At 36.2% G+C, this 25466-nt stretch overlaps 1 protein-coding gene across 1 annotated transcript in view; it reads left to right on the forward strand.

Moving 5' to 3' along the window:
• TYR (tyrosinase) overlaps window positions 1-21838 on the forward strand; it is a 93598-nt gene extending 71760 nt beyond the window's left edge. Inside the window, exons 4-5 of the mRNA XM_033120448.1 lie at window positions 15889-16070; window positions 21206-21838. Of these exons, the coding sequence (XP_032976339.1) occupies window positions 15889-16070; window positions 21206-21438 (415 nt within the window). The 3' untranslated portion in view covers window positions 21439-21838. The remainder of the gene's footprint in view (window positions 1-15888; window positions 16071-21205) is intronic.
• The last annotated feature ends 3628 nt before the right edge of the window (window positions 21839-25466 follow it).

Below are 25466 nucleotides of genomic sequence, written 5' to 3' on the forward strand. Positions count from 1 at the left end.
CAAGAGAAAAAGCAGTTAGTTACCTACAAGGGAGCTCCTATAAATTATCATCTGATTTTTCAATGGAAACTTTGCAGGCAAGAAGGACTGGCACAAAATATTCAAAGTGATGAAAAGCAAGGACCTACAACTAAGATTACTCTACCCAGAAAAATTATCATTTAGAATTGATAAATAAAGAGCTTCCCAGACAAGAAAAAGCTAAAGGAGTATTACCAGTATTACCAGTAATCAGAGGGACTGCTTTAAGACGAAAATACATACATATATATATATATAAATGAAATGGCAATAACTACATACCTATCAACAATTACTGTCCATGTAAATGTGTTAAATGCTCCAATCAAAAGATAGGGGATGCTGAATGAATAAGAAAACAAGACCCTTAGATATGCTACCTATAAGAGACTCATTTCAGATCGAAAGACACACACAGACTAAAAGTAAAGGAATGTAAAAAGGTATTTCATGAAAATGGGAACAAAAACACAAAGAAAAAGTTGGGGCAGCAATAATTATACAAGACAAACTAGACTTTAAAAAAAGACTATAACGAGAGAAAAAGAAGGATCTAGTAATCCCACTTCTAGGTAGTTATCCAAAGAAACCCAAAATGCTACCTTGAGGAGACCCACTCATCCATATGTTCGTTGCAGCATTATTTACATAAATCAAGATATGGAGGCAACCTGGGTGTCCCTGAATGGATGAATGGATAAAAAAGAGGTGATACATACATACAATGGAATATTATTCAGCTGTAAAACAGAATGAAATCTTGCCATCTGCGACAACATGAATGGACCTAGAGGGTATTTGGCTGAGTGTAGTTAGTCAGTCGGTGAAAGACAAATGTCACGTGATTTCACTTATAAGTGGAATCTAAAGAACAAAACAAACAAACAAAACCAAAACAAACTAATAGATACAGATAACATTTTGATGGTTGCCAGATGGAAGGTGGTTTAGGGGTGGATGAAAAAGATTAAGAAGTACAAATTTGTTGTTACACAGTAGTTATGGGGATGTAGGATAGAGCATAAGGATTATAGTCAATAATATTGTAATAACTATGTATGGGAAAAGATGGGTACTAGATTTATTGGGGTGATAATGGGAGGGGTTGGGAGGCAGGGTGAAAAATGTGAAGACATTAAGAAATATAAATTGGTAGTTACAGAATAGTCATGGGATGTAAAGTGCAGGGAATATCATCAATAATATGGCAATAACTATGCAGAGTGCCAGGTGGTTACAGTCAGGGGATAACTTCCTAAATTATATAAATGTCTAACCACTATACTAATATAAAATAATATTGAATGTCAACTTTAATTGAAAATTTAAAAAAGGGGGGGAAAGATAAAGTAGAGTAAGAGGTTCAAAGTTCCAGATATAAAACAAATAACTCTTGGGGATGTAATACACAGCATAGGAAATATAGTCAATAATATTGTGATAGCGTGGTACAGTGTAAGATGGTTGCTACACTTATCATAGTGATCACTTCTTTAGCATAGGGAATATAATCAATAATGTTGTAATAACTGTATAGTGCCAGGTGGGTACTGTTGAATAACTATGATGTACACCTGAAATTAATATAATATTGTATGTTAGCTGTATTTTAATTAAAAAATTAAAAAAAAGAAACAAAGAAACCCACCTGAGTTTACAAAACAGTTGTGTGTTTTGAGATTGAAAAATAACTTTTCAATTTCCATTTAATGAGATTTAAATAAAACAATGTCCTTTTTTAAAAAAAAGTAATAGTTGCCTGTATAGAAGTTGCCTTATTTACTGTTGGTCCACTGATACATTATGATCTTCAATAGATGGAAATAATATATTTTGATCCATTATTATTTAATATAGATCTCCAATAGATGGAATACATTTTGATTTGATATTATTTAATGTAATATATATTATACATATCAACTACAATCATATTTCTAAGATTCAAATTCAGTCATGGTCACTTTTTATCTAAAGTACTTAGGTGGCAAATTAACTCTTGGGGTCAAGTCCAAACTACTTCCTCTCCTTGGTATACAGAAGGTTTTTCACAATCTAACCCTTCTCACTTTTTTGTTCTCACTTCCTATCGATCCTGCATTATTCTACATTCCATTCTGACATACCACACAACTTTCATTTTTCAATTGCATCAGTGCCCAGACTCCCTGTGTTTTGAGTGCAACGCTTTGCCCATAATCTACTCATCCCGTTTAAATACCATCCCTGCTCTAAAGCTTTCCTTGGCTCTGACCCTTGTATCTCTTTATCACAACATGGAGCATGAGTCATGAGTATAGGAACCATTCTCATCCATTCTTGGTGGTTGACGTGTAGGGGGTACATGAGAGAACATAAAATGAATAAATAAATGGCAATTTAGTGAAAGGGTAATGTAAGCTTTATTCTCACCACGTCACAGATAAGAGCACTGAGAATTTGAAGGTCAATCAGTAATATCTGTTGAGAGCTAAATGAAAAGCTTGCCCCCCACTTATACTCAACTTTGTCTGGGAGGGCTGGTCCTTTAGGATACCTTTTCGCAGATTCACTCTCCCTGTCTATGGCCTGTGCGTGCAGCCTGGCTCATTTGATTTGAATGCAGTGTCTGCCTAATGTAGTGGCTCTCCATCCTGACTGCACATTATAATCACACGGGGAGCACTACAGCGTGCTTTTAATCTGCTCTCCAAGCAGTTCATAGCAGGGTGCCTTGCCACGTGATGGTACCCATAAGTGTTTATGAGAAAAAGGAAGAAAAAGAACCCTCTAAAACTGTCTTTCTTTCTTCAATTTCTAGTTCTTTGGTTCATTTTGGTTCATTATCACTCATGTTGTGTTTCTTACACTAAGTTCCCTCAAGTTTCATCATTAGCTTAAGTGATTTTAATCTGGTTTTTTCACTTCCTTACCCATTCCCTCAGGACTCGTTTGTCCTTTCCACAACTGAGCTAGGAATTTTTAGAGTATCTATTTGAAATTAAACTTAATTGAGGTTGGGCCCAGTTTAATTTCTTAGCTGTATAACACTCTTTTCATTTGCAGCTACTCATCCCTGACAATCTATGCTTCCAAAGAGTGCATTTCTTTTGAAAGTGTTGTTTTCAGTAAAAACTTCCAAATACCTCTTAAATGAGTTCTATCGTCAGCCAGGAGCATGAAGAAAAGGAGCTACTGGGACATGTGTTGTTTTAAACCCAGAAGGAGGCTCTAAAGTTTCCCAGTGGTCACAGTGCAGTAGGTTGTATATCTCTGACCTGGTTACTCTTTGGACCCCCAAATTCAGCTGTTGGTTCATTTAATTATACTTAATGAAATATGATTATTTCACTCCCTTCTTTAAAATCCTCCAATGACTCCTTATAGATTTCAGAATAATAACCAGACTTTTTACCTGTCAGAATGTGTAGAAAGTCCCTACATTATCTTGATTTAGCCACATGTACCCACGTACGTCCTTCCTTCCTGCCCTCTGAACTACTTGCAAGGCCCCAAATCATACCTCCATTTCTTTATGCTTGTGCTTTACTCTTCTTAGACTGCACTTTCCCTTCTATTACTTTACTTAGACTTCTGCTATTCGTTTTTCAAAACTAAGGTTCAAATGTCATCTAAGGTGAGGCACCTTACTTGACAGCCCCTGTGCTGGTTAATTTTATGTTTCAACTTGTCAAGGTCATGGTACTCAGCCATTTGGTCACTTTTCTCTATGTGTGTCTCTCGGTATCTCGTTCTCTTTGCATGTGCACGCACACACAGATACACTCATCCTGTTGGTTCTGTTTTTCTGGAAAACCCTGACTAATATTCCACCCAATGAGATGCTATGTCCTCTTTCTCTATTTTTCTTTTTCTGCCTTTTTTTTTTCATGATTTCACTCTTTCTCTTTTGTTGAACGAGCTATGCTAATGTACATCCTTTCCTGATCGTGTTGTATTGTACTCATTTCTGTTCCCTGAGTATAAACTGTGAGATCTATGAGTCCTTAGAGCAAAGGAACACTTAGAGTAAGTACTGTGTAATTAAAGCAGGTGTCTATGGAACACACCGGTTTCATTTCAAGATGAAGGTCAAGCAGAACCCCCTCCAAGTTGCCTCAGATAGAATCTGCACATCAGACCTTGGTAGAAGCACATGTACTCTCCCAACTGCAGAAATAGCCCCATCAGCCTTTGTAAGCACACAGAGGGTGAGGGCATAGAATGACAGTCAAGAGCACGCAATTCCAATCTTGATTGTGCTATTAACTAGCTGTGATGTTTAGGCTATAATTTTTTTTCCTCTGTAAAATGAGGGGTTTAGAAGAAAGTAAAATATAAATTAACGATTGCTTTTCAGGAACTGGGTCAAGCACTTTACGAATATTCTTTCATTTTAGCCTTAAATGTTATTATTGGACTTTTCACTTCCTTATTTAATTTTTATTCTCATAACTATATTAAAGTAGGTAACACCATCCTCATTCTACACTCGAGTATACTGAGGCTTAGAGGGATTTCTCTGATTAAGTTTGAATTAAGACATTATCATTTAATAATTAATGTTTGTTTCAACAGGTAAATGTTTCAAAACTAGGGCTACATGAAAGAAACAAATAATACAAAAAAGTGAAAAGATGGGAAGTCACTCAATACATTTTGAGTGACTAGAATTTTGACTGGATGGCTAGAGGCATGTCAAGCAGTGGTTTTCAAAGACAATGTGATAACTTCATCTGCCCTGGCCTTTCAGAAAGATGACATTTGAGAAAAATAACTCCAGATTCTCTTATCATTGTCTCACTACTCTCATAACTTCACTTATTTACTACAGTCTTACGGTATCTCTATTTATATTTCCAGAGTACATCTTGCTCTGAAATCCAGACCCAAATATCCAGCTGTGCACCTGACATCCCCATTGAAATGTTTCAAAAGCATCTTCAAGCATAGCACATCAAAACTTATGACATTAGCATTCTTTCCTCATGCAACACCACTTTTCCAGTAATCTACATCTTTGGGGATAAAAATATCTTATCCCACAGCATAAGCCAGAAAAATGGGGTGTTCTGCAACATCTCATCCCTCAGTTGTACTGCTTGGATAGCCACACATTATCTTTTTGCCTAGACGTAGTTTTCTCACTGATTCTCACTCATTCCTTTCTCCTTGTACATCATCTCTTACTATCTGTCAGCCTCTTCTCCACAATGCAAACTATGCAGTCTTTTCAAAAAGATGATCTATCATGTTATCACCCACCACCTCCAACTTCCTGTTGCTCTTAGGAAAAACTACAAATATTTCTCACATGGCCTCCACTACTCTTCATGATCTGGGCCCCAATCCTCTCTAGCCTCATTTTGAGCTATTCTCTCCTTGCTCGCCATAAACATATCAGTCATTTTTTTAATTCCTTGAAATTGCTATGTACCTCTCATGGAAAACCCTTTTCAAATTCTATTCCAGTCTTCAGAGACACCTCTACCATTTCTCTAAATACTCATTCTTCAACTCTTGGTTAGTATACCATAAAAGACTTTCCCACAGGCTGTAGACAAAATGAGCTCACCCCATCTTGTTATTGTGTTGCTTTCTTGCATAGTATGTGTCGGTCTGTCATTATAAATTTATTGCTACAATTTCTGGTTACTCTCTATCTCCTCCACCAGTCTCGAAGTACCAGAAAGACAGGGAACTTCACAGTACCTTGCACAGAACCAGTTGATTATAGATGCTCAGTATATAGTCAGCAATTTGCGAAATAGATGAATAAGTGAATGAAAATGTGTTCTATTGTATATGTGTGTTACATTTTTGTTGTGGTGGTGGTGGTGAATGTACAAAGCAAATCAATTCCAAAATATCTAACAACGTTAAGGCTTCTGTATTAGTAGTTGTTGTTTTTAATAAATTTTATTTTAGAATAGTTTCCTATTTACAAAAATGATGCAAAGATAGAACAGAGTTTGCATAGGCCCCTCATCCAGTTTCCTCTATTATCAACCTCTTGCATCAGTGTAGGACATTTGTCACGATTAATGAAACAGTACCAATACATATTATTAACCAAAGTCCATACTTTATTAGGATTATTTAGCAGTGACCAAACATCTGTTTTGTCTCAGGATCCCATCCAGGACACCACTTGACATTTAATCATGTCCCTCAGGCTCCTCTTGGCTATGACTATTTTCAGACTTCCCTTGTTTTGGATGACCTTCACTGCTTTGAGAACTGCTCAGATGTTTTGTAGGATTCCTCACTATTGGCATTTGTCTGATGTTTTTCTAATATTTAGGCTAGAGTTACATGTTTGGGGGAGGAAAACAGCAGAGGTAAAGCACCATTCTCGTCATAATATCAAGGGTGCATACTATCAACATGATGTACCGTTGTTGATGATAAACTTGATGACCTGGTAGAAACAGTGTTTGCCAGGTTCTGTTGTTGTTGTTGTTGTTTTGTTGTTTTTTTCAATTTTATTTTTTTATTAGTTTCAGGTATACAAAACAACCTAATGATCATAAACTTACACCCCTCACAGAGTGATAACCGCTCCCAAGCCTACTACCCCTCTGACATCGTATATAGCTGTTACAATACCATTGACTATATTCCCTATGCTGTACTTTACTACTTCACATCCCATGTCTCTCTCTCTCTGTTTCTGTCTCTGTCTCTCTCTCCCTCCATATATATATATATATATATATATATATATATATATATATATATTTAATTATATTTAATTATAGTTGACATTCAATATTATTCTACATAACTTCCAGTATGTAGTGCAGTGGTCAGGCATCGGCACAATTCACAATAGCCAAGATATGAAAACAACTGAAGTGCCCATCAATAGAAGATTGGATCAAGAAATCATGGCACATTTATACAATGGAGTATTACTCTGCCATAAAAAAGAATGAAATCTTACCATTTGCAACAACATGGATGGACCTAGAGATTATTATGCTAAGTGAAATAAATCAGATTGAGGAACACAAATACCATATGATCTCATTTGTATGTGGAATCTAAAGAACAGAATAAATGAGCAAACAAAACAAAAATAGACTCAGAGATACAGAGAAAAAAACTGATAGTTGCTAGATGCAAAGGGGGCAAAGGGGTTGGAGGATGGGAAAGAAGATGAAGGTATTAAGAAGTACAAATTAGTAGCCACAAAATAGTCACAGGGATGTGAAATACAGTGTGGGGAATATAATCAATAATGTTGTAGAGATTATATAAGGCCCCAGATGGACACTGGATTTATCAGGGGGATCACTTCATAGATTGTGCAGATGTCTGACCCCTGCACTATACACCTGAAACTTAAGTAGAAGAATATTAAATGTCAGATTTCTTAAAGTGTAAAAGACTTTATCACCCTTCCATACTGTACTCTTTGGAAGAAAGTCACTACATAGCACATAGGGAGTGGGGACTTATGTGCCACCTGCTTTATGTACTTGGAGTATCTACATAATTATTTGGAATCCTGCATGGTAGATTTATGTATTTCCCCATTTATTGATTTATTTATTAAATTATATCAGTATGGACTCATTTGTATTTATTTTATACTTTGGATTATAATCTAATACTACTTTATTTATTCTGTGGCTACATTGTTCCACTTTTGGCCATTGGGAGTTATTTTGTTTGGCTCCTCTGGTTCCTTTGATTGGAGAATATTTCTTCTGCTCTATTTACTCTTTCTTCTCCTTATTTCAATTACATACGTGTTACACCCTTTGAAATTGTCCCAAAGTTCTTGACTTTTTCCTTTTGTTTTCTCTTTGCATTTCACTTTTGGAAGTTTCTATCTTCAGGCTCCCTGATTTTTTTCCTCAGCTGTGTAGTCTACTGATGAGCCCATTATAGGCATTTCCATTTTTATTACAGTGGTTTTGATTTCTAGCATTTTCTTTGAGTCTTTCTTAGAGTTTCTGGATCTGTGCCTGCATTACCTATCTGTTCTTGCATGTTGTTTACTTTTCCTACTTCAACTTATTATTCGTAGTTATGTAAATTTCCTATCTGATAATTCCAAAATCCATGTCATATATGAGCTGAGTCTGATGACTGTTTTGTCTCTTCAGACTATCTTGTTTTTTTTGCCTTTTGGAATACCTTGTGATTTTTTTATTGAAAGTTAAACATGTTTTATTGGGTGATAAGAGCTGAGGCAGATAGGTCGTTAATGTAAGAATTTATGTTAAACTGGCAGATCATCTGTTTAATGATTTTTGTACTGTATAGGTGCCAAAGGCTTCAAATTTTTCTAGTATCTTTGTTTAATTTCCACTTTTGGCTTTGGGCTTCCCTGAATACTATTCCTCAGACACTATTTGTCTTGAAACTCTTTTAGCTGTGACTTAGTTATTATACTGGAACTCTGTTGGTATCATGATAAAATATGAGGGAGGGGGTAGAGCTCTAAAATATTCTGATTAAATTTTAGTCTTTTAGTTGGCCAACATCTTGGAGGCTGTGACTATCAAGGGTGTTTCTCAACTCCAGTTTTTTTTCCTCTTTGTCCCCTACTCCCTCTTTTAGTTGCAGCATCCCCAGCCTATTTCCTTGAAGCCCTGACCCATGTGGCCTATATTTTATTTCCCATTAGGTGAGACAGAAAGGCTGGAAGAGTCTGGACTGAGAGGAATTCCCTTCCTCTGGCTGAGTTAAGGCTCTTGGAGTCTTTTCCCCTGGATAAAGGGGCTTTGCTATGGAGAAGGCTCTGGGTATATTTAACAATGGCCACTCTCTCTCTCCTCTGACAGAGCCAGGAGGGGATCTTTCTCAAATGTTCATTGTGAAAATCTGGTACAGTTCCTGGAGGTAAAACCCCCAAATGTGCGGGAATCTTCCTCAGACTGTGGCTCCCAGAAGTTTCTTATTATCACTAGGATCCATGTTCAACCTCCAGCCACTCATCAAAGTGTTTGAGTATTCCTACAGTTCATGGGTCCAGCTGCTTCTCCTCCTGGCAAGCAAATCTATTGTGTTCATCTGAATGCACTTATCTCTGCAGTTTGTGGGGAGTCAGTTTGTCCTGGGACTTCACTTCTCTCGTGGTTCTGAGAAAAATTATTGATTTTCCATTTTTCTAGTTTTTCCTTGTTGTAAGGATGAGAGTGACCAGAGTCTTTCCATGTCAGATCTAAAACCTGTGTTACTTTTACACATAAAACTCATCCGTTTTTGTTTCCATGTGTGATCATCTTGACCTTTCCTACAGTATTTCTATTTTGTGCATTTCATTGTTGCTCAGACTTCCAGAAAACTGTATAGATATAGTTTAAATGTATCCTTGGTGAGAGGATATGTTTTCCTCCAAAACGTCAGTGTGATTATCTAAGTTAAACATTAGTATTCTGATGTGAGCCATTCTAGACATGGTTTGATGAAATTAACTGAAGATGAGAACCACCAATGAAGAATTTAATCAAGATTAATACCTTCATTTTAAAAGGTTGATAAGGTGGGTGAGCACATTAACGGTTTCATCCATTAAATCCTTTGGTGCTAAGAATTGATGTCCTTGTCTTACCTAGGTAAAGAATTTTCATTTCTTGGCAGAAACAAGATTATTTATAAATTGGAGTATAGTAGTAATTTTTCTCAATTGACAAGAGGCACAATTTTTGCCTCAAGCCCTTGCCTAGTAGCTCATTGTATATTGGCTATTACTAAATCAGTCAGTTTAATAGGGATGGATGAGTGATTAATTATCAGAGAGTCTCATTCCCATGAAAAAATAGAATTACTAGTTGAAAATTGGTAAACATTGTTTAAACACTGTTTAGTACAAATAAAATGTCTAATAAAACATTATCCATAATACAATTCTTTTTCGTTAAATATATATGTAATGTTATACACACATATTTTTAAAAACTAGATATAACAAAACTATGGAACAATTACATGTGATTTTTTTTCTTTTATTGTGTGTTTATATTTTCTGAATTGTACATAATGAATAAGTAATGCTTTTGTGACTAGAACACTGTGGAAGTTAAAAATACTAACTCATAAAATTTTAGGACTTGAAGAGAATTTGGGGTTTATTTGTTAAGCCAGTTTCTAATTATTTCAGTTGAGGAAACAGAGGCACCCAGAAAAACGAACCTTCTTGAATTCTCTCCTTTCCCATTTCTGCCCATCAAAATAACCATTCTTAAACACCCAGCTCAAATATACATGGCTTTGGCGTTTCTCTTAAAGCAAGTCTCATTTCTCTCACCAGTCGTAAAGTCCTCCCAGTATGATATTAATAATGTGGTGGAGGAAGAAGGGCATAGGGATGGTGATAGCTTCTGCTTACCATTTATCAAGCACTTCGCTATGTATCTTACTTATGGTATTTTAATTAACCTTCACAATACCTTCATGACATAAATATTATTCCCCTTTTGTAGATGAAGAAAAGGAGAATCAAACAGCTTAAGCAATCTTACAAATTTACTTTGTCAGAACCCACAGAATTCAAGTTTTTATAAATGTTCATGTTGCTCCAAAACTTGACACACAGTACGTACTCAGTAAACATACTTAATAATTGAGCAGGTTAGGGAACATTTGGTATTCAAGGACCAGAGTTTCAGTGTCTACAGTGTTCTGCTGATCCCTCAATTAATTACAATTAAAAACCAACCTTGACCATAGCTAGTATTTGAAATCCATATTCTCTAAGCAAATAGAATTGTTTTCCATCACGGAAAAATGATTCACCACTTCTGCCACCTGGCTTCCTTGCTCTCTTTTGTCCTTCAGAATGTTTTTTTATTTTTTTTTAAATGTTTTGTTTGTTTGTTAGTTTGAAGCATTATTACTTTAAAAAAACAAAAAAAACAAAACATACCATCCTCTTGACTGTGCACTAACCTTTTACCTCCTAACTCAAATTTTATAACTAAGTAACAATAGCTTCCTTAGCTTGCACTTTCATCAAAATTATCACACTGAATAATCCCTTTGAAAACAGATAGGACAAATATTATTACTTTCATCTTAAGAATGACAAGGCTAAGTCTCCAAGAAGCCCAGTGATTTGCTTAGTCATACTGCTCTTAAATCACAGAACTAGGCCTCAAGGGGTGTTCTCTGACTCCAGATCTAGTGATGTAGGGTTCTTCCTCCCATGTTATATGACCTAATAGTACAAAGCATTCTCTTTGTCACACTTTTAATGACCCACTATAAATTCTGCTATAGCATAAACCTTTTTTTTTTTTTTTACTGGACCTTTTTGATCTTTTTATTTTTTAAACTATTGTTCCAGTTAGAGTTCTTAATTGAATGCAACAGAAACTAACTCTGGCTGAGAGGATATTGGATAGGTCAGGAAATCATGGAGAAGCAGGTTTAGGAACAGGTGGAAACAAGGGAGAGGTCAGCATCCAAGCATCTGCCAAAATCATGCTAGAGAACACAGGACAGAAAATACCTTTCCTGGTACCTCTGGCCATACTGGCCCTAAAAACTTGATGTTGTTATCACAACTGCTACTACTAGACTGTCCACTAGTAGACTGGTTTTCCATTGCCCTCACTTCTTTGTGTCATCATGTCCTGTTTCAAAGTCTTGGATGGGTATGTCTGATTGACTGAGTGTTGATCATGAGGTCATACTTTAGCTTCAGGAGAAGTTGGAAAACTAAACAAGTATTTTTAGCCTCTACTTGGAAAGTGAGCTCTTTCTCGCTCCAAGATTCATTAAGCATACATTTCACCAAACATAACAAGATGGTTGAAATAATTGAAAGTCATTCACCATGACCAAAAAAATGACCAAATTCCAGTATTAATTCCAATTTAGTTTCGTATGTTCTTTCTTTACAAGAAACACATTTAACTTACAACTATAACTCAGTTATCACTCAACTAATAATTACCTTGTTCTACAGCATTCTAAAGGGTCTAAGCTTGTCATGTAAGTTTCATTTATCTTCTAAGAAATTCCTTTTTCAAAGTTACCCTCTAATATTTCTTTCAAATTAGTGAGTTTCATTAGAGCCTGACAGAATAAACTGGTGCTCTATAAAATACGTTCAAAGCATGAAAAATATATTTGGCATCTTTCCACATCTTGGGATTTTAAGATATGTCAGATATGGATAAATCACTATTAGGAGATCCAAGATAGTAGAGTAGATAAATGCTGTGTTAGTTTCATCCCATAAACACATCAAAATTATGACTAAATTATAGAATAATCAATCTAGAGAACCAATGTAAGTCTAGATGAACAGAAGTTTTATAACTCGGGATATAAAGAAGCTATGTTGAGACTTGTAGGAGGGGCAGAGACGCGAAACAGGCTGGTCCCACACCCAAGTGTGGCAGTTGAAAATTGGGAGAAATATCTTGGTTACAGAGATTCCCCACTAAGGATCAAGGGACCCCAGCCCCCCACACCAGGATCCCCAGTCCACAGTACTGGTGCCAGGAAGAGGATCCCCCACAACTTCTGGATGTGAAAACCAGTGGGCATTCCAACCATGTGCGTAGAAGAGAAGGCTCCGGGAAACTCAGACATCCTTGTAAAGGGCCCGCATAGGTGCCCACCCTGAGATCCTGCGGATGGACTCCAGGGGCATCAGAGACATGTGGGGAAACACTGAGTTGTATAACTGCAGGTGAGGACTGGAGGGACAGTTTCTATTTTCCCTGTGTGGGACCCTTCTCTTAGGCAGCCAGCAGGCAGCTGCTATCTTTCCTGTATTGAGCCCGCCCTCACAAGCCAAATCTGAACCTGATTGGCTTGGTGAGCTCCACTGTTCCACCCTGCTGACTCAATGAGACCCTGCCTTACCCAATTTGCCTACTGCAGGAAGTTTTACCAGTAGCTGAAACTTATGGGAGCCAGCAGGTGGCAACAGGCCTCAGAGTGTCTTGGCTTTTTGCAGAGCTACCCAAGACCTGATACTGGTGGCAACCATCCTCAATTCACAGCATGGCCTCTCCTACCCACCTCCAGGTAGAGCGCAGGCAGCAATTAAATATGAATTGCTTTGTAGCTCCTGTCAGGTACTCCCTGGACAGTCACAGGCAGTGGCTGACCGAGGCACCACAGCCTCTCCCAAGAGGCACCAGAACCAACATACTTGGAGGCTGGCTTCAGACCACAGTACAGCACCACCCAGTTAGCCCCACAAGTCGCACACACAAAGGGCAGTCTCAACAGGCACCAGAGCCCACTGGGGCAAAACCTACTCCATGGGGTAAGACCCCCACACAGCAGCCCATAAGCTGTGGACGGCCAAACACCACAGCCAGTCAGCCTGAGGGTCAGTACCGCCCACTGACATGCCAACAACAACCAAGGCTCAACTATAACAGAGGGTACACATGACCCACACAAAATACACTCCTGGAGCACCCAGTTCAGCTCACCAGGGAGACTGGGCTCCACAGGACTACTACTACTTAAGGCCACCAGGTAAGACTAGGAGACATAGCAGCGCTACCCAATACACAGAAAGAAACAGAGAGAGGCAGCCAAAATGAGGAAACAAAGAAATATGTTCCAAACAAAAGAACAGGAGAAAACTCCAGAAAAAGAACTAAACAAAATGGAGGCAACCTACCAGATACAGAGTTCAAAACAAGTGTTATAATGATGCTCAAGGAACTTAATGTGAATTTCAATAAAGAAATAGCGAGCATAAAAAAGGACCTAGAAACCATGAAGAAGAACCAGTCAGAAATGAAGAATACAATAACTGAAATGAAGAATACACTAGAAAAATATCACCAGCAGACTACATGAAACAGTGATTCAGCTGGATCAAACCAGCGATTTGGAAGACAAAGTAGCAGAAAACACCTAATTTGAACAGCAAAAACAAAAAAGAATCCCCCCCCGAAAAAAATGAGGATAGTTTAAGAGACCTCTGGGACAACATCAAGTATAACAACATTTGCATCATAGGGATACCAGAAGGAAAAGAGAGAAAACATGGGATTAAGAATCTGTTTGTAGATATAACGACTGAAAATTTTCCCAACCTGGTGAAGGAAATAGACATACAAGCCCACGAAGTGCAGAGAGTCCCAAAAAAAATTCATCCAAACAGACCCACACCAAGACACGTCATAATTAAAATGGCAAAGGTTAAAGACTAAGAGAGAATCCCAAAAGCAGCAAGAGAAAAGCAGTTAGTTACCTACAAGGGAGCTCCCATAAGACTGTCAATTGATTTCTCAACAGAAATTTTGCAGGCCAGAAGGGATTGGCACAAAATATTCAAAGTAATGAAAATCAAGGACCTAAGACCAAGGGTACTCTACCCAGCAAAGGCTATCATTTAAAATTGAAGAACAGATGAAGAGCTTCCCAGACAAGAAAAGGCTAAAGGAGTTTATCACCACCAAACCAGTATTACAAGGAATGTTACAGGGACTTCTTTAAGATGGAAAAAATAAAAATCAAAAATATGAATAATAAAATGGGAATGACTACATATCTATCAACAATTACTTTCTATGTAAGTGGAATCAAAAACTCAGGTTGGTTGAATGGATAAGAAAACAAAGCCCTTATGTATGCTACCTACAAGAGACTCGCTTCAGATCGAAAGACACACACAGACTGAAACTAAAGGGATAGAAAATGTTTTTTTTCATGAAAATGAAAACAAACAAACAAAAAATCTGGGGTAGCAATACTTATAACAGACAAAATAGTCTTGCAAACAAAGGCTATACGAAGAGACAAAGAAGAACCCAGTAATCCCACTTCCTGGTATTTATCCGAAGAAATCCAAAACTCTACTTCGAGGGGATGTGTGCATCCATATGTTTATTGCAGCATTGTTTACAATGGACAAGATGTGGAGGCAGCCTGGATGTCCGTTGATAGAAGAATAGATAAAGGGGAGGTGGTATATATATACAGTGGAATATTGCTTGGCCAGGGAAGAAAATGAGTTCCTCCTATCTGCTGCGTCATGGATGGACCTAGAGGGTACTGTGCTGAGTGGAGTATGTTAGACAGTGAAAGACATATGCAATGTGATTTCACTTATATGTGGAATCTAAAGAACAAAATAAACAAACAAATCAGAAACAAACTCATAGATACAGAGAATGTTTTGATGGTTGTCAGATGGGAGAGGTGTTGAGGGGGTGGATGAAAAAAGTGCAGGGATTAAGTACAAATTGGTTGTTAGAAAGTAGTCATGAGGATGTAGGCTATAGCATAAGGATTATAGTCAATAATATTGTAATAACTATATGTTGTCAGATGGGTACTTGATTTATCAGTTGATAGATGGGAGAGGGGTTGGAGGCAGAGTGTAAAAGGTGAAGGGATTGAGAAATACAAATTGGTAGTTACAAAATAATCATGGGGATGTAAATAAAACACAGGGAATATAGTTGATAATATGGTAATAATTACGTACAGTGCCAGGTAAACTAGTTAGGGGGATTATTTTTTAAATTATATAACTGTTTAACCATATGCTGTACATCTGAAATATAAATATTGAATGTCAACTGTAACTGGAAAATTAAAAAGGGTAGGGGGAAAGCTGAAGGGCAATAAGAGGTCCAAATTTCCAGGTATAAAACAAATAAGGCATGGGGATGTAATGTACAACATAGGCAATATAGTCAATAATATTGTGATAGCATGGTACAGTGTCAATGGTTGCCGACCTTGTCATGGTGATCACTTCTTTAGCTATATAAATGTTGAATAACTATTGTGTACAACTGAAACTAATATAATATTGTGTGCTATGTTTTTAATAAAAATCTTTAAAAAAATATGTCAGATATGTATTGTTATTTTACTATAGAAATCCAAATATTTCCTTTATAAACAGTATGTTTCTAGTCTGAATAATTCTTTCCTCTGCAGTATTTTTGAACAGTGGCTCCGAAGGCACCGACCTCTTCAAGAAGTTTATCCAGAAGCCAATGCACCCATTGGACATAACCGGGAATCCTACATGGTTCCCTTCATACCTCTCTACAGAAATGGTGATTTTTTTATTTCATCCAGAGACCTGGGCTATGACTATAGCTACCTACAAGATTCAGGTAACGTTCAATTTCTTTCATATGAATTTCTAAATAAAGTGCAACCAATTTCTTTTGAGAGAATACAAAACCTTATGTTTTGACAATGTTATCACCAAATCCTTTAAATTGGGAAAGCGCATTGCAATCCTTATCACCAATTTATCACATGAACCAAGTTGCAAGAATATTTAAATTTATATTCATTCTGCTTAATATACATCTTGTACATGAAAACCATGGAAAGAGCACTAGAATTAAAATCAGGAAAAAAAAATGGGTTTCAGACATGACTCTGTTTGCTGATTATTGTGTGGCCTTGGGAAATTTTAGTTCAATTTCCTGAATCTCAGTTTCTTAACCTGAAATTTGGGGTCAGAATACCTCAGAGATATTATGACAATTAAATGAATGAGATGTGTTAAAGAGCATAGGGCAGCGTGGCACAGATAAACATCCAGCAGTTTGGGAATTCCTTTGGGAACTTCCTGCTGGATTACCAAGAAAAATTATGGACATTTTGATTACAAGCAATATTAATAAGAACAACAACAACCACTATTATAATGATAATTGCTATGACTATAATTAAGGTAGTGGTATTGTATCTAGATCTTGGTTTTACATATTTTTTTTCTGAGTAGAAAGAACTATTTCAATAACTTCTTAATAAATGAGGAACAGACAGTTATGTCTCCCCCATCTCGAGAGCCTGCTACATGCAGATTCCATACGTGCATTATTAACCAACCGTGTATTTAAGTATTATTATCCCTAGAAAGGGGGGAGGACACTGACACTAAGAGAATTTAAGTGACTTTCCCAATATCAAACACCAATATGTAGGGGAGTCAGATTTCAACATTTGGAGGTCCTCTTCACTGCATTACACCCTGCTTTCCACTAACACAGAGGGGCAACACCAAAAGCTGTAAAACAACACAAGGCTTGTCAGTGAGAGGTATTCAGCAAGCATTGATGTCTCATTATACTCATTGATAATTCATGAAAACATACACAGATAAATAAAACAAAATGAACAAATGAATGACATGTACCAACTTGCTACCTCTTATGCCAGACCTCAGAGAGCTATAAATTCAGTGTGGAAGTCAGACAACTGTGCAAGAAAGAATGAAACAGGAGGCTGTGTTAAGTGTGGTAAGAAAGTCATAAATTTCATAGAGGAGAAAACAAAACAATGACTTCTGAATATTTCATCTGAATAGGCAAGACAAGGTTTTGAAGGATGAGCAGGCAGGTAGCAGATAGAAGAGTGCAGGGCATATTTTAAACTAAAAGAATAACAAGAAAAATAGAGGTATAAAGTGTAAAGAGTATTTAATGAATCTAAACTCTCCTATTTGGGTAGTATGAGCGATGGAAAATTACACCGAGGAGATAAATTTAGTCCTTTCATAATAGCTAACACATATTGAGCATTTTTTATGTGCCTGGAACTCTTCTAGATGTGCTGTTTGCATTACGTCCCTTAATCTTCATTACTACCATATGAAGTAGGTACTATTATTTCTTTTTCCTTTTCACAGATGAGAAAGCAGAGGCTTAAAGAATTTAAGTAATTTGTCCTGGGCCACCCAGATAGTATATGGCATAGCAAAACCATGATTTAGGGTCAATGAGAGAACCTGTATTTTATCAACATTTTCCTGCCCTTTGGGGGACCCCTAACTGAACAGATATGGTTGACCTATTTTGCCTTATCTGAAGAGCATAGCCAATGCAAGGAATACTAAAATGGCTGGCAGAGGAGATTGGCTCTTTGAAAACATTAAGATAACTGAGAACAGGGAATTTTGCAAAGGATAGAGGTATGGTAAGGGAAGGGGCTCAGTGTGAGTCAAAGAGGAACAGTCTCAAGTAACACGTTTTCCCTTCTTTGTGTAAATATCCACAGTAGATAAAGAAAGCAGCATATTGATAATGGTTTTCAAAGATTCATAAAAATTGTTATTTCTGCCAATCTTCATAACCCTATCTGGTAGTGATATCTATTCTGTTTTATAGATAACTCAATTGAGAACATAAAATAGTGACTAATTCTTTCACAAAGCTAGTAAGTTGCCAATATTGAATCACACACTAACTATCTCTCCATTACTCCATGGGAGAGTGGGTTCTCTTTATTCTCCATGTGTCTTGTATACATATGTTCCACCTCATTGTTTTTTCCCTACTGTCCAAAGGGTGCTTTTTACTGAAAGGGAACAAAAACTATCAGAGGAGTAAAGATAGAAAGACTCAAAGAGTCACAGTAGGGGCTTAACTGTATTTATTACTAATTTCTAGTTAAATCTTTAAAAATAAAATAAAGGAAATTATATTTACTATGTGACCTCTGTATACTGTGCATTTGATTGGATATTTTAAATGTACAATTACTGAAGTGACTAATAGCAATATAAGTGAGGCATTTGTAGTCACATTTTCAAAACAATTCTAAAATACATTAAAAGCAATAACTTTTATGTTTGATGGAACAAAATTTTAACATTTTTAAATTACTTTATTTTAGCTTTGTTGGTTTTCATTGTTTAGATTTAAATTACTATAATTCCAAGTTATAAATCATTTATATTATAATTTATTTGATAATGTTTATCGTTTGCAAGTTTTTGTCCCTTCCTGATAGGGAAAAAAAAAACAAAAACACAAACAGCAGTACTGTTCAAATTATGCTTACTAAATTCTAAGGTATTTAGAGGTATCCTAGTGACAGCTAACAAAAGGACAGTGCCAAGGAAGGAAGAACAAAACGTAAGAGACATGGACAGGGTTTTAGCCCTATAGCCCATTTAAACCTTGGAAGTTCCACTTTATCTTCTTTGAATGAACACTAGGCTTTGATATAAAATTAGTTTTTAACAAATTCTCTGAATTGAATAAAAGAATATCCATGCTTTAATTGTTCTGAACATCATTGAGTTTATGGGGTAAAGTGAGAGTTTCATTTTAAATTTTACTTCATGTTGCTACCTATTTTTTTCCAAGATATTTTATTAAATAAATACTCCTTTTCTCCTTGATTATGGATCTCACTTTTATTATATATGAAATTTATATATAATTGTAATTCCAGAATATCCGAAGGTACTTTATCTTTTATTGTAGTAGGCATACAATTAACTTTTTTAAATAAGTAGGACTTTTTGAAGTTCAAATAGCAGAAACTCCATAGGAATGAGATTAGATAAAAGAAGAATTCATTAGTTTACAAAACTCAAGGAACAGGATGACTCAACCTGTGGAAAAAACAGAAATGCAACTGACTGAGGGACAGCAGGAACTAAGGACTGATTCTCTCTCTCTCTCTCCCCGCCAAACTCCCTCATCCTCCGATTTTTTTTTTCATTATCAGGTTTCTTTTTATTTTTCAATTATAGTTGACATTCAATATTATTTTATATTAGTATCAGGTGTACAGCATAGTGGTTGGACATTTATATAATTTAAGAAGTGATCCCCCTGGCTAGTCTAGTACACACCTGGCACTATACATAGTTACTACCATATTATTGACTATACTCCCTATGCTTTAATTTACATCCCCATAACTATTTTGTAACTAGGAATTTGTACTTCTTAATCCCGCCACCTTTTTCACTCAGCCCCCTAACCCACTTCCCATCTGGTAACCATCTGGTTTTTTCTCTGTATCTATCTATGAGTCTGTTTCTGTTTTGTTTGTTTGTGTGTGTGTTTTGTTCTTTGTATTTCACATATAAGTAAAATCTTGTGGTATTTGTCTCTCTCTGTATGATTTATTTCACTTATTATAATACCCTCTAGGTCCATCCATGTTGTTGCAAGTGGTTAAGATTCCATTTTTTTGTTGCTGTACAATAATATACTATTGTATTCATTCTCTGACTCTTGTCTCTAGTTTTTGGAGTGTGTTGACATCATCCTGTCTTCCACATGTTGAGAAGTAAGGCTATCATCAGTTCTGGAACTACCCAACTCTCAATTCCAGCACAGTTAATTCTGAGAAATGATTCTGATTGGCCCATGATGAGTCAATGGTCCACCATGCACTAATTGACTATTGCCAAGGAATGGAATCATAAAGGAAGGTTATAGTTCCATCAACAAGGGTGGGAGAGTAGGAATGGGGAGCAGATCTAGGTTCAAATACCCAAGGCTTACGTAAATTAATTTATTACTCAAATAACAATTTTGGAATATTTTTAAATATCAGCTTCATAATTTCAGGGACCAGAACTGTTCCTTTCTTATAGTCCCATAAGACCTAGGGTTTAACATGGACCACATGGTCCATGATGGCTCAGCAAGATACTAACCACACTCCACCTAAGGAAAAAGGAAAAACTACACTTTCTTATTTTTAAGGGAACTGCGCAAAAGTTGAACATTTTACTTTGTTCAAGACTTAAGTCATATAGCCATAATTTTCTGTTATGTTAAGCTTTGTATGCACTCTCATTTCCATTGTATTACAAAATGGATATGGAATATCTTAGAGTAGATTATAAATAGTGGTGGGTACTTTAAAATCAAGCAAAAGATACAATAAATTATTAAGTTCAAGGGAAAAAATGTAAGAAAGGAAATGTAATCATAGCATAACATTTGGTTCAACTGTCAATAATATCTAAATACTAAAAGTAATGAAAATCCTAGATGTGGATTTGTCCCCAATCATGATATTATTATTCTGAAAAGATCGAAGAAAGAAAAGGGGAGTTTGTAAGAGAGCTAAAATCATCATGTGTATTTGAGGAACTCTGGAGATAAACTTGATAAGTTAAGAGATAGTAACATTTGCCTGTTATTTAGAAACATGGAAGCAAATACCAGAATGAATAGCTAAAACATTATAGTAGCTGACTTGGGGGCAGACACTGTATAATTTACAGATCAGATATTATCTACAAACTTTAAAACAACCCAACAAGACGGTATTGTTTTCCTATTTTCCTGATGAAAAAACTGAGGCTTAGAAATATTAGGTTTACTTTTCCCAAGCTCTTGCAGCTGGTAAGTAGCAGAGCTGGCATTCAAACTCAAGTGTGTGACTCCAAAGTCCTACCCAAGGGTACTGATGATGATGAAGATGAGGAAGAGGAGGAGGACGACGATGATAGTAAAAACATTGGGATGTCTTTCTATTTCAGAGCCGGACTTTTTTCAAGATTACATTAAGCCCTACTTAGAACAAGCGAGTCGGATCTGGCCATGGCTCATTGGGGCAGCTGTGGTGGGGTCTGTCCTCACTGCTGTGCTGGGAGGGCTTATGAGCCTGTTCTGTCATTGTCGTCGCAAGAGAAAGCAGCTCCCTGAAGAAAGTCAGCCACTCCTCATGGAAAAGGAAGATTACCACAGCTTGTTGCATCAGAGCCGTTTATAAAAGGCTTAGGCAACAAGGTAGGACCAAGAAGCCTGACTTCACTCTAACGCAAGTGGTGCTGGAGTCTCCCGGGGATGTTCCAATGGCAATCCCTGGTATTTGTCTGTGAAGATCATGATCAGAATTGTAATCTCATACAAAGTATATCCCCCCTCGAACTCAGGTAGATTGCACCTGTGCTCGTCTTGCTGTTTTTTGATCATCTTCTTTGACATTTTTCCTCAAGCCCATATTTCCCAGGAAATTATGCCATTTGGTAATGAGTAATTGTTACTTGTCTGCATAAAAGTGCTCTTATAAAATGTGGCAATATTTGACTTTTTCCTTCTGACTGTTTAATGACATGTTTCTTTTTTTATTATCTCCTTTCTTTGATTTTAATAAAATAGTAACACATTTATACTGACTCTTTTGAGCTTGATAAACACATTTTTATTTTCCTCAGAGAGCGTAATGTTTCCCTTGTATTTTACATTAGTGCTCCAAAATGTGTGATGGACATCAAATATAAAATAACCTTCAGTTCTTGACCTTTTGAAGGTCACAGAAAACAAGAGCCCTGCCCCTACAACAAATCTGGCTAAGTGCCTGTCTTAAGATGTATTCGTTAAACATGTTGACCATGACAATAATAATCTTATTAAGAGTGTTTTTTTCAATCTTCTAAGAAGAATTTCATTGTATTAGAAAATGTTTAAAATGCTATAAAACATTTGAAGGTTCAGAACAATTATGTGAATATCAGCCTTCCTGTAGTTCTAGTAAAATAACATTTCTATTTTTCTTGGCTTGTAAAACCGTAAATTAGGATGTCAAGATAACCCTGGTGCTTGAACTTTTGGATCCAATTAAATTTCTAAAAATAGTCCAATGGCTATACATTTGTATTATAGCAATACATAGCATAAAAGACTAGGACCAGTGAGTAGAAGTTAAAAGGGTCCAATAACAGTACTCTAACCAGTACTCTGAGCTTTCCAAAACCAAAATTGACATCCTTAGAAAATAATAAGTGGTTATCACTGCAATTCTTCACACATAGGTTGGATGGCTAATTCAACTTGAATTCTATAAAGAGAATTTAAGTATTGAGTCTATAGTAGTATTTATTTAAGTTGACTCAGGACTCTTAATAACTCCCCATTCAGGAGCAAGGCCAAGCATACTCTATAAAAAAAAATCCCTATCATGCTGCCACAGTATTCGGCTTCGTCAGATTTCAGCTTCCACCCTTTCACCCAAATTCATTTGCTGTCTTGGCTTCCTCAGTTTCCTCAGTTCCCTTATATATGTCCACTTAGCATTTTCAAATACGTACTTCAGTTTGACTATTTGAGTTACATTTTCAGCATCATCTCGGAACAGTCTTTTCACTCTTGATGCCATGCTTTAAAGACAGGCTTGTACAACCCAGGCTCCCAGAAACCTGCCTGGGTCTGGTGCCTGAGCCTCTCCATCTCTGCGAGGGAATTTAAGAGGAGACCCGCTGACCTGTACAATACCTTTCAACTAAAATATTCTGCAATTCCCGTAAGGTCTAAAGCATAGTGTTCAGATTGTTTATAAATGCATTTAAAAATTGAGCTCTTGACAGTGCTTTTACCTAGAAAAGACTGACCTGAAGTCAAAATTACATAATTTTAAATGATCCCATTTCATTTAGTTCCAGTTTGGATTTCAAAGAAAAGCAAAAAATCATCCTATTCTACAAACTGGCCCTGTGATTTTGGCTATTTTTCATCTAGAATGACTAGAAATTTACAATTATTGCTGAAGTAATGTCACTGACTCTTAAGAAATGAACTAATAGTTAACAAACTCAATTATAGAGCAATATTCCTTTTCTCAGTCTCACGAGTTGTCAGATTTATCATTTGCCAGCTTGTCTAATTTCTGATGCCTAGTGGAGAAAAGTCGGGCGAGGGATGGGAAGCAGCCTACTTACTGACACAGTGGGAGTCCGCGAGACTAGAGGGCAAATACTGTGGATTATATCCTCAACGTGGTGCATAACCAGAAAGAAAAAAAAGAAAAAGATTTAAAGTAAAATAGCAATAGCATCTAAGCCGTGGATTCAATTTAGTTGGGAATTGGAAATAAAACTGATAACAAGGAGTGGGAAAACAAATCTGGATAAGGATCTGCAGAAGATTCTGGAGAAGCAGTAACAGTGATCATGGTTGCCTTTACTCTGATCCCAGAATACAAAACAATGACTTAGCTAGGCTAGATTGGAAGGAAAAATTTTAGTCCAGATGGTATATTTAATCATTTTTTACAAAGCATCTTGAATAAAAGTCCATCTAAGGAAATTTCATTGTCATTGACAGGGAGCTGTATAAAGTCACTCCTTTCTTTATCACAAGCCAATTGCCTCCTTTATCACTGCACTTCAACAGAGACTATTGTTTGTTTCTCTAGAGGCTCAAGGTAACTAACTTCCTGTGTAGCAGTAACACCTGTGATAAAACCACCACCACATTGATTCCATGGTTCTCTCAATAAGGTACCAAAATTACATGACTGGTATTTCAAAACACCTACCATAGCAGTTTTATTAAATTCTAATCAGCATTACATTCTGTGGCATTGTTTTATAGTATAGTTTTTATAAATTGATCCATTTTCGGCTCTTCTGTTTTTCACTGCCACATTACAAGTCACAATTTGTTACAGAGAAAGAAATATGCAATAAGCAGCTGCCACTTTTTCTGTTCCTTTGGTTTTATTAAAAAAAAAAAAAAAGTATTTTTAGTACCTAACCTTTCCAACAAGTCAAATATATAATTCTCCATCTGTAGAAACAAATATGAGATGGGTACAAGTCATTTTAGCCAGTGTATCTAGCAGAGTGACAACTAGCATTGATTGTGAATGTTTTAAAATAGCATTTCCCTTGTTTATACGGGCTTTGATTTGGAGCAGTTTTCTTTGTCACCATAAAAAGGGACTCATTGTCGCCACCCTACTGTGAGCCTGTGCTATTTTGCAGGGCATATCAGTGAAATAAAGTCCTTCTCCCCTTCTGATTAGACTCCTCCGAAAATTGCTTAAAGGCAAGTAAAAGGAGCTGTATTTTTTTAAACTTTGTGTAGCTTATTTTCAAAAGCATTTCCTAGTTTGTACAATATAGTGAAGATAAAATGGCCTATGACACTGGAGGCCTTACGGGCTTTCAAATCATTCAGCTATTTAAAACTTACATCGGAATAGTTTAGCTATCTTCTTTTAAATAGAAGCCTTATTAAAACGCTATATAGCCCACGTTTAATTGTTTTATGAGTTCTTTTCTTAACAGTAAGGTAAGAAATTATTCTTATAAGTTCATGTTAATCTACCAATACTTATATGTTTCACAATCATAATCATACAGTTTCTAATTTCTTGTTTAAAAATAAATAACAAAGATGTAACAATTTAGCGAGTAGTTATGATTTTCCAAGAACTATGCTAAGAACTTCATATATATAAACTTATTTCATCTTCATGTTATCAGTATGAGAATAAGTATTATTTGTGTATTCAAATGAGGAGACTGACTTTTATAGGAGACATACCTTGTCCAGGTTTACATGTCTGTTCACTAGTTTAGGTAATTCAGCTGGGATTCGAATCCAGTTTCTCCTAGATGATTCATAATTATAAATTTCACTGTTATTTATTATTTAATTTTGTTGATGTGTCATAACTAACCAGTTCCTTGTTACTAGACATTTAGGTTTTATCTAGCTTTTAAATTATCTTTAGTGCTATAAGGAATATCTTGGTACATTTAGCAACTGATTTCTTTTAAATTATTTACTGGTAGTATGATTGCTGGGTCAAAGTATACGAACACTTTTATGGCTAGTTTCTAATGAATTGCCACAGTGCTTTCGAAACGGGTTGCATGGATTTTGAAATGCAAAGAGAAGGAGTCTAAAAATAAGAGATCACAAGGAATAAAAAAGAAAATGAAAAGATGAACTTTTCATTTTTAGATGAACTTTTTAGAAGGAAAAAGTTGCAATTATCTATGAGAGGAGCTG

This window comes from Rhinolophus ferrumequinum, chromosome 11, assembly GCF_004115265.2.
Source record: "Rhinolophus ferrumequinum isolate MPI-CBG mRhiFer1 chromosome 11, mRhiFer1_v1.p, whole genome shotgun sequence".
Taxonomy (NCBI): domain Eukaryota; kingdom Metazoa; phylum Chordata; class Mammalia; order Chiroptera; family Rhinolophidae; genus Rhinolophus; species Rhinolophus ferrumequinum.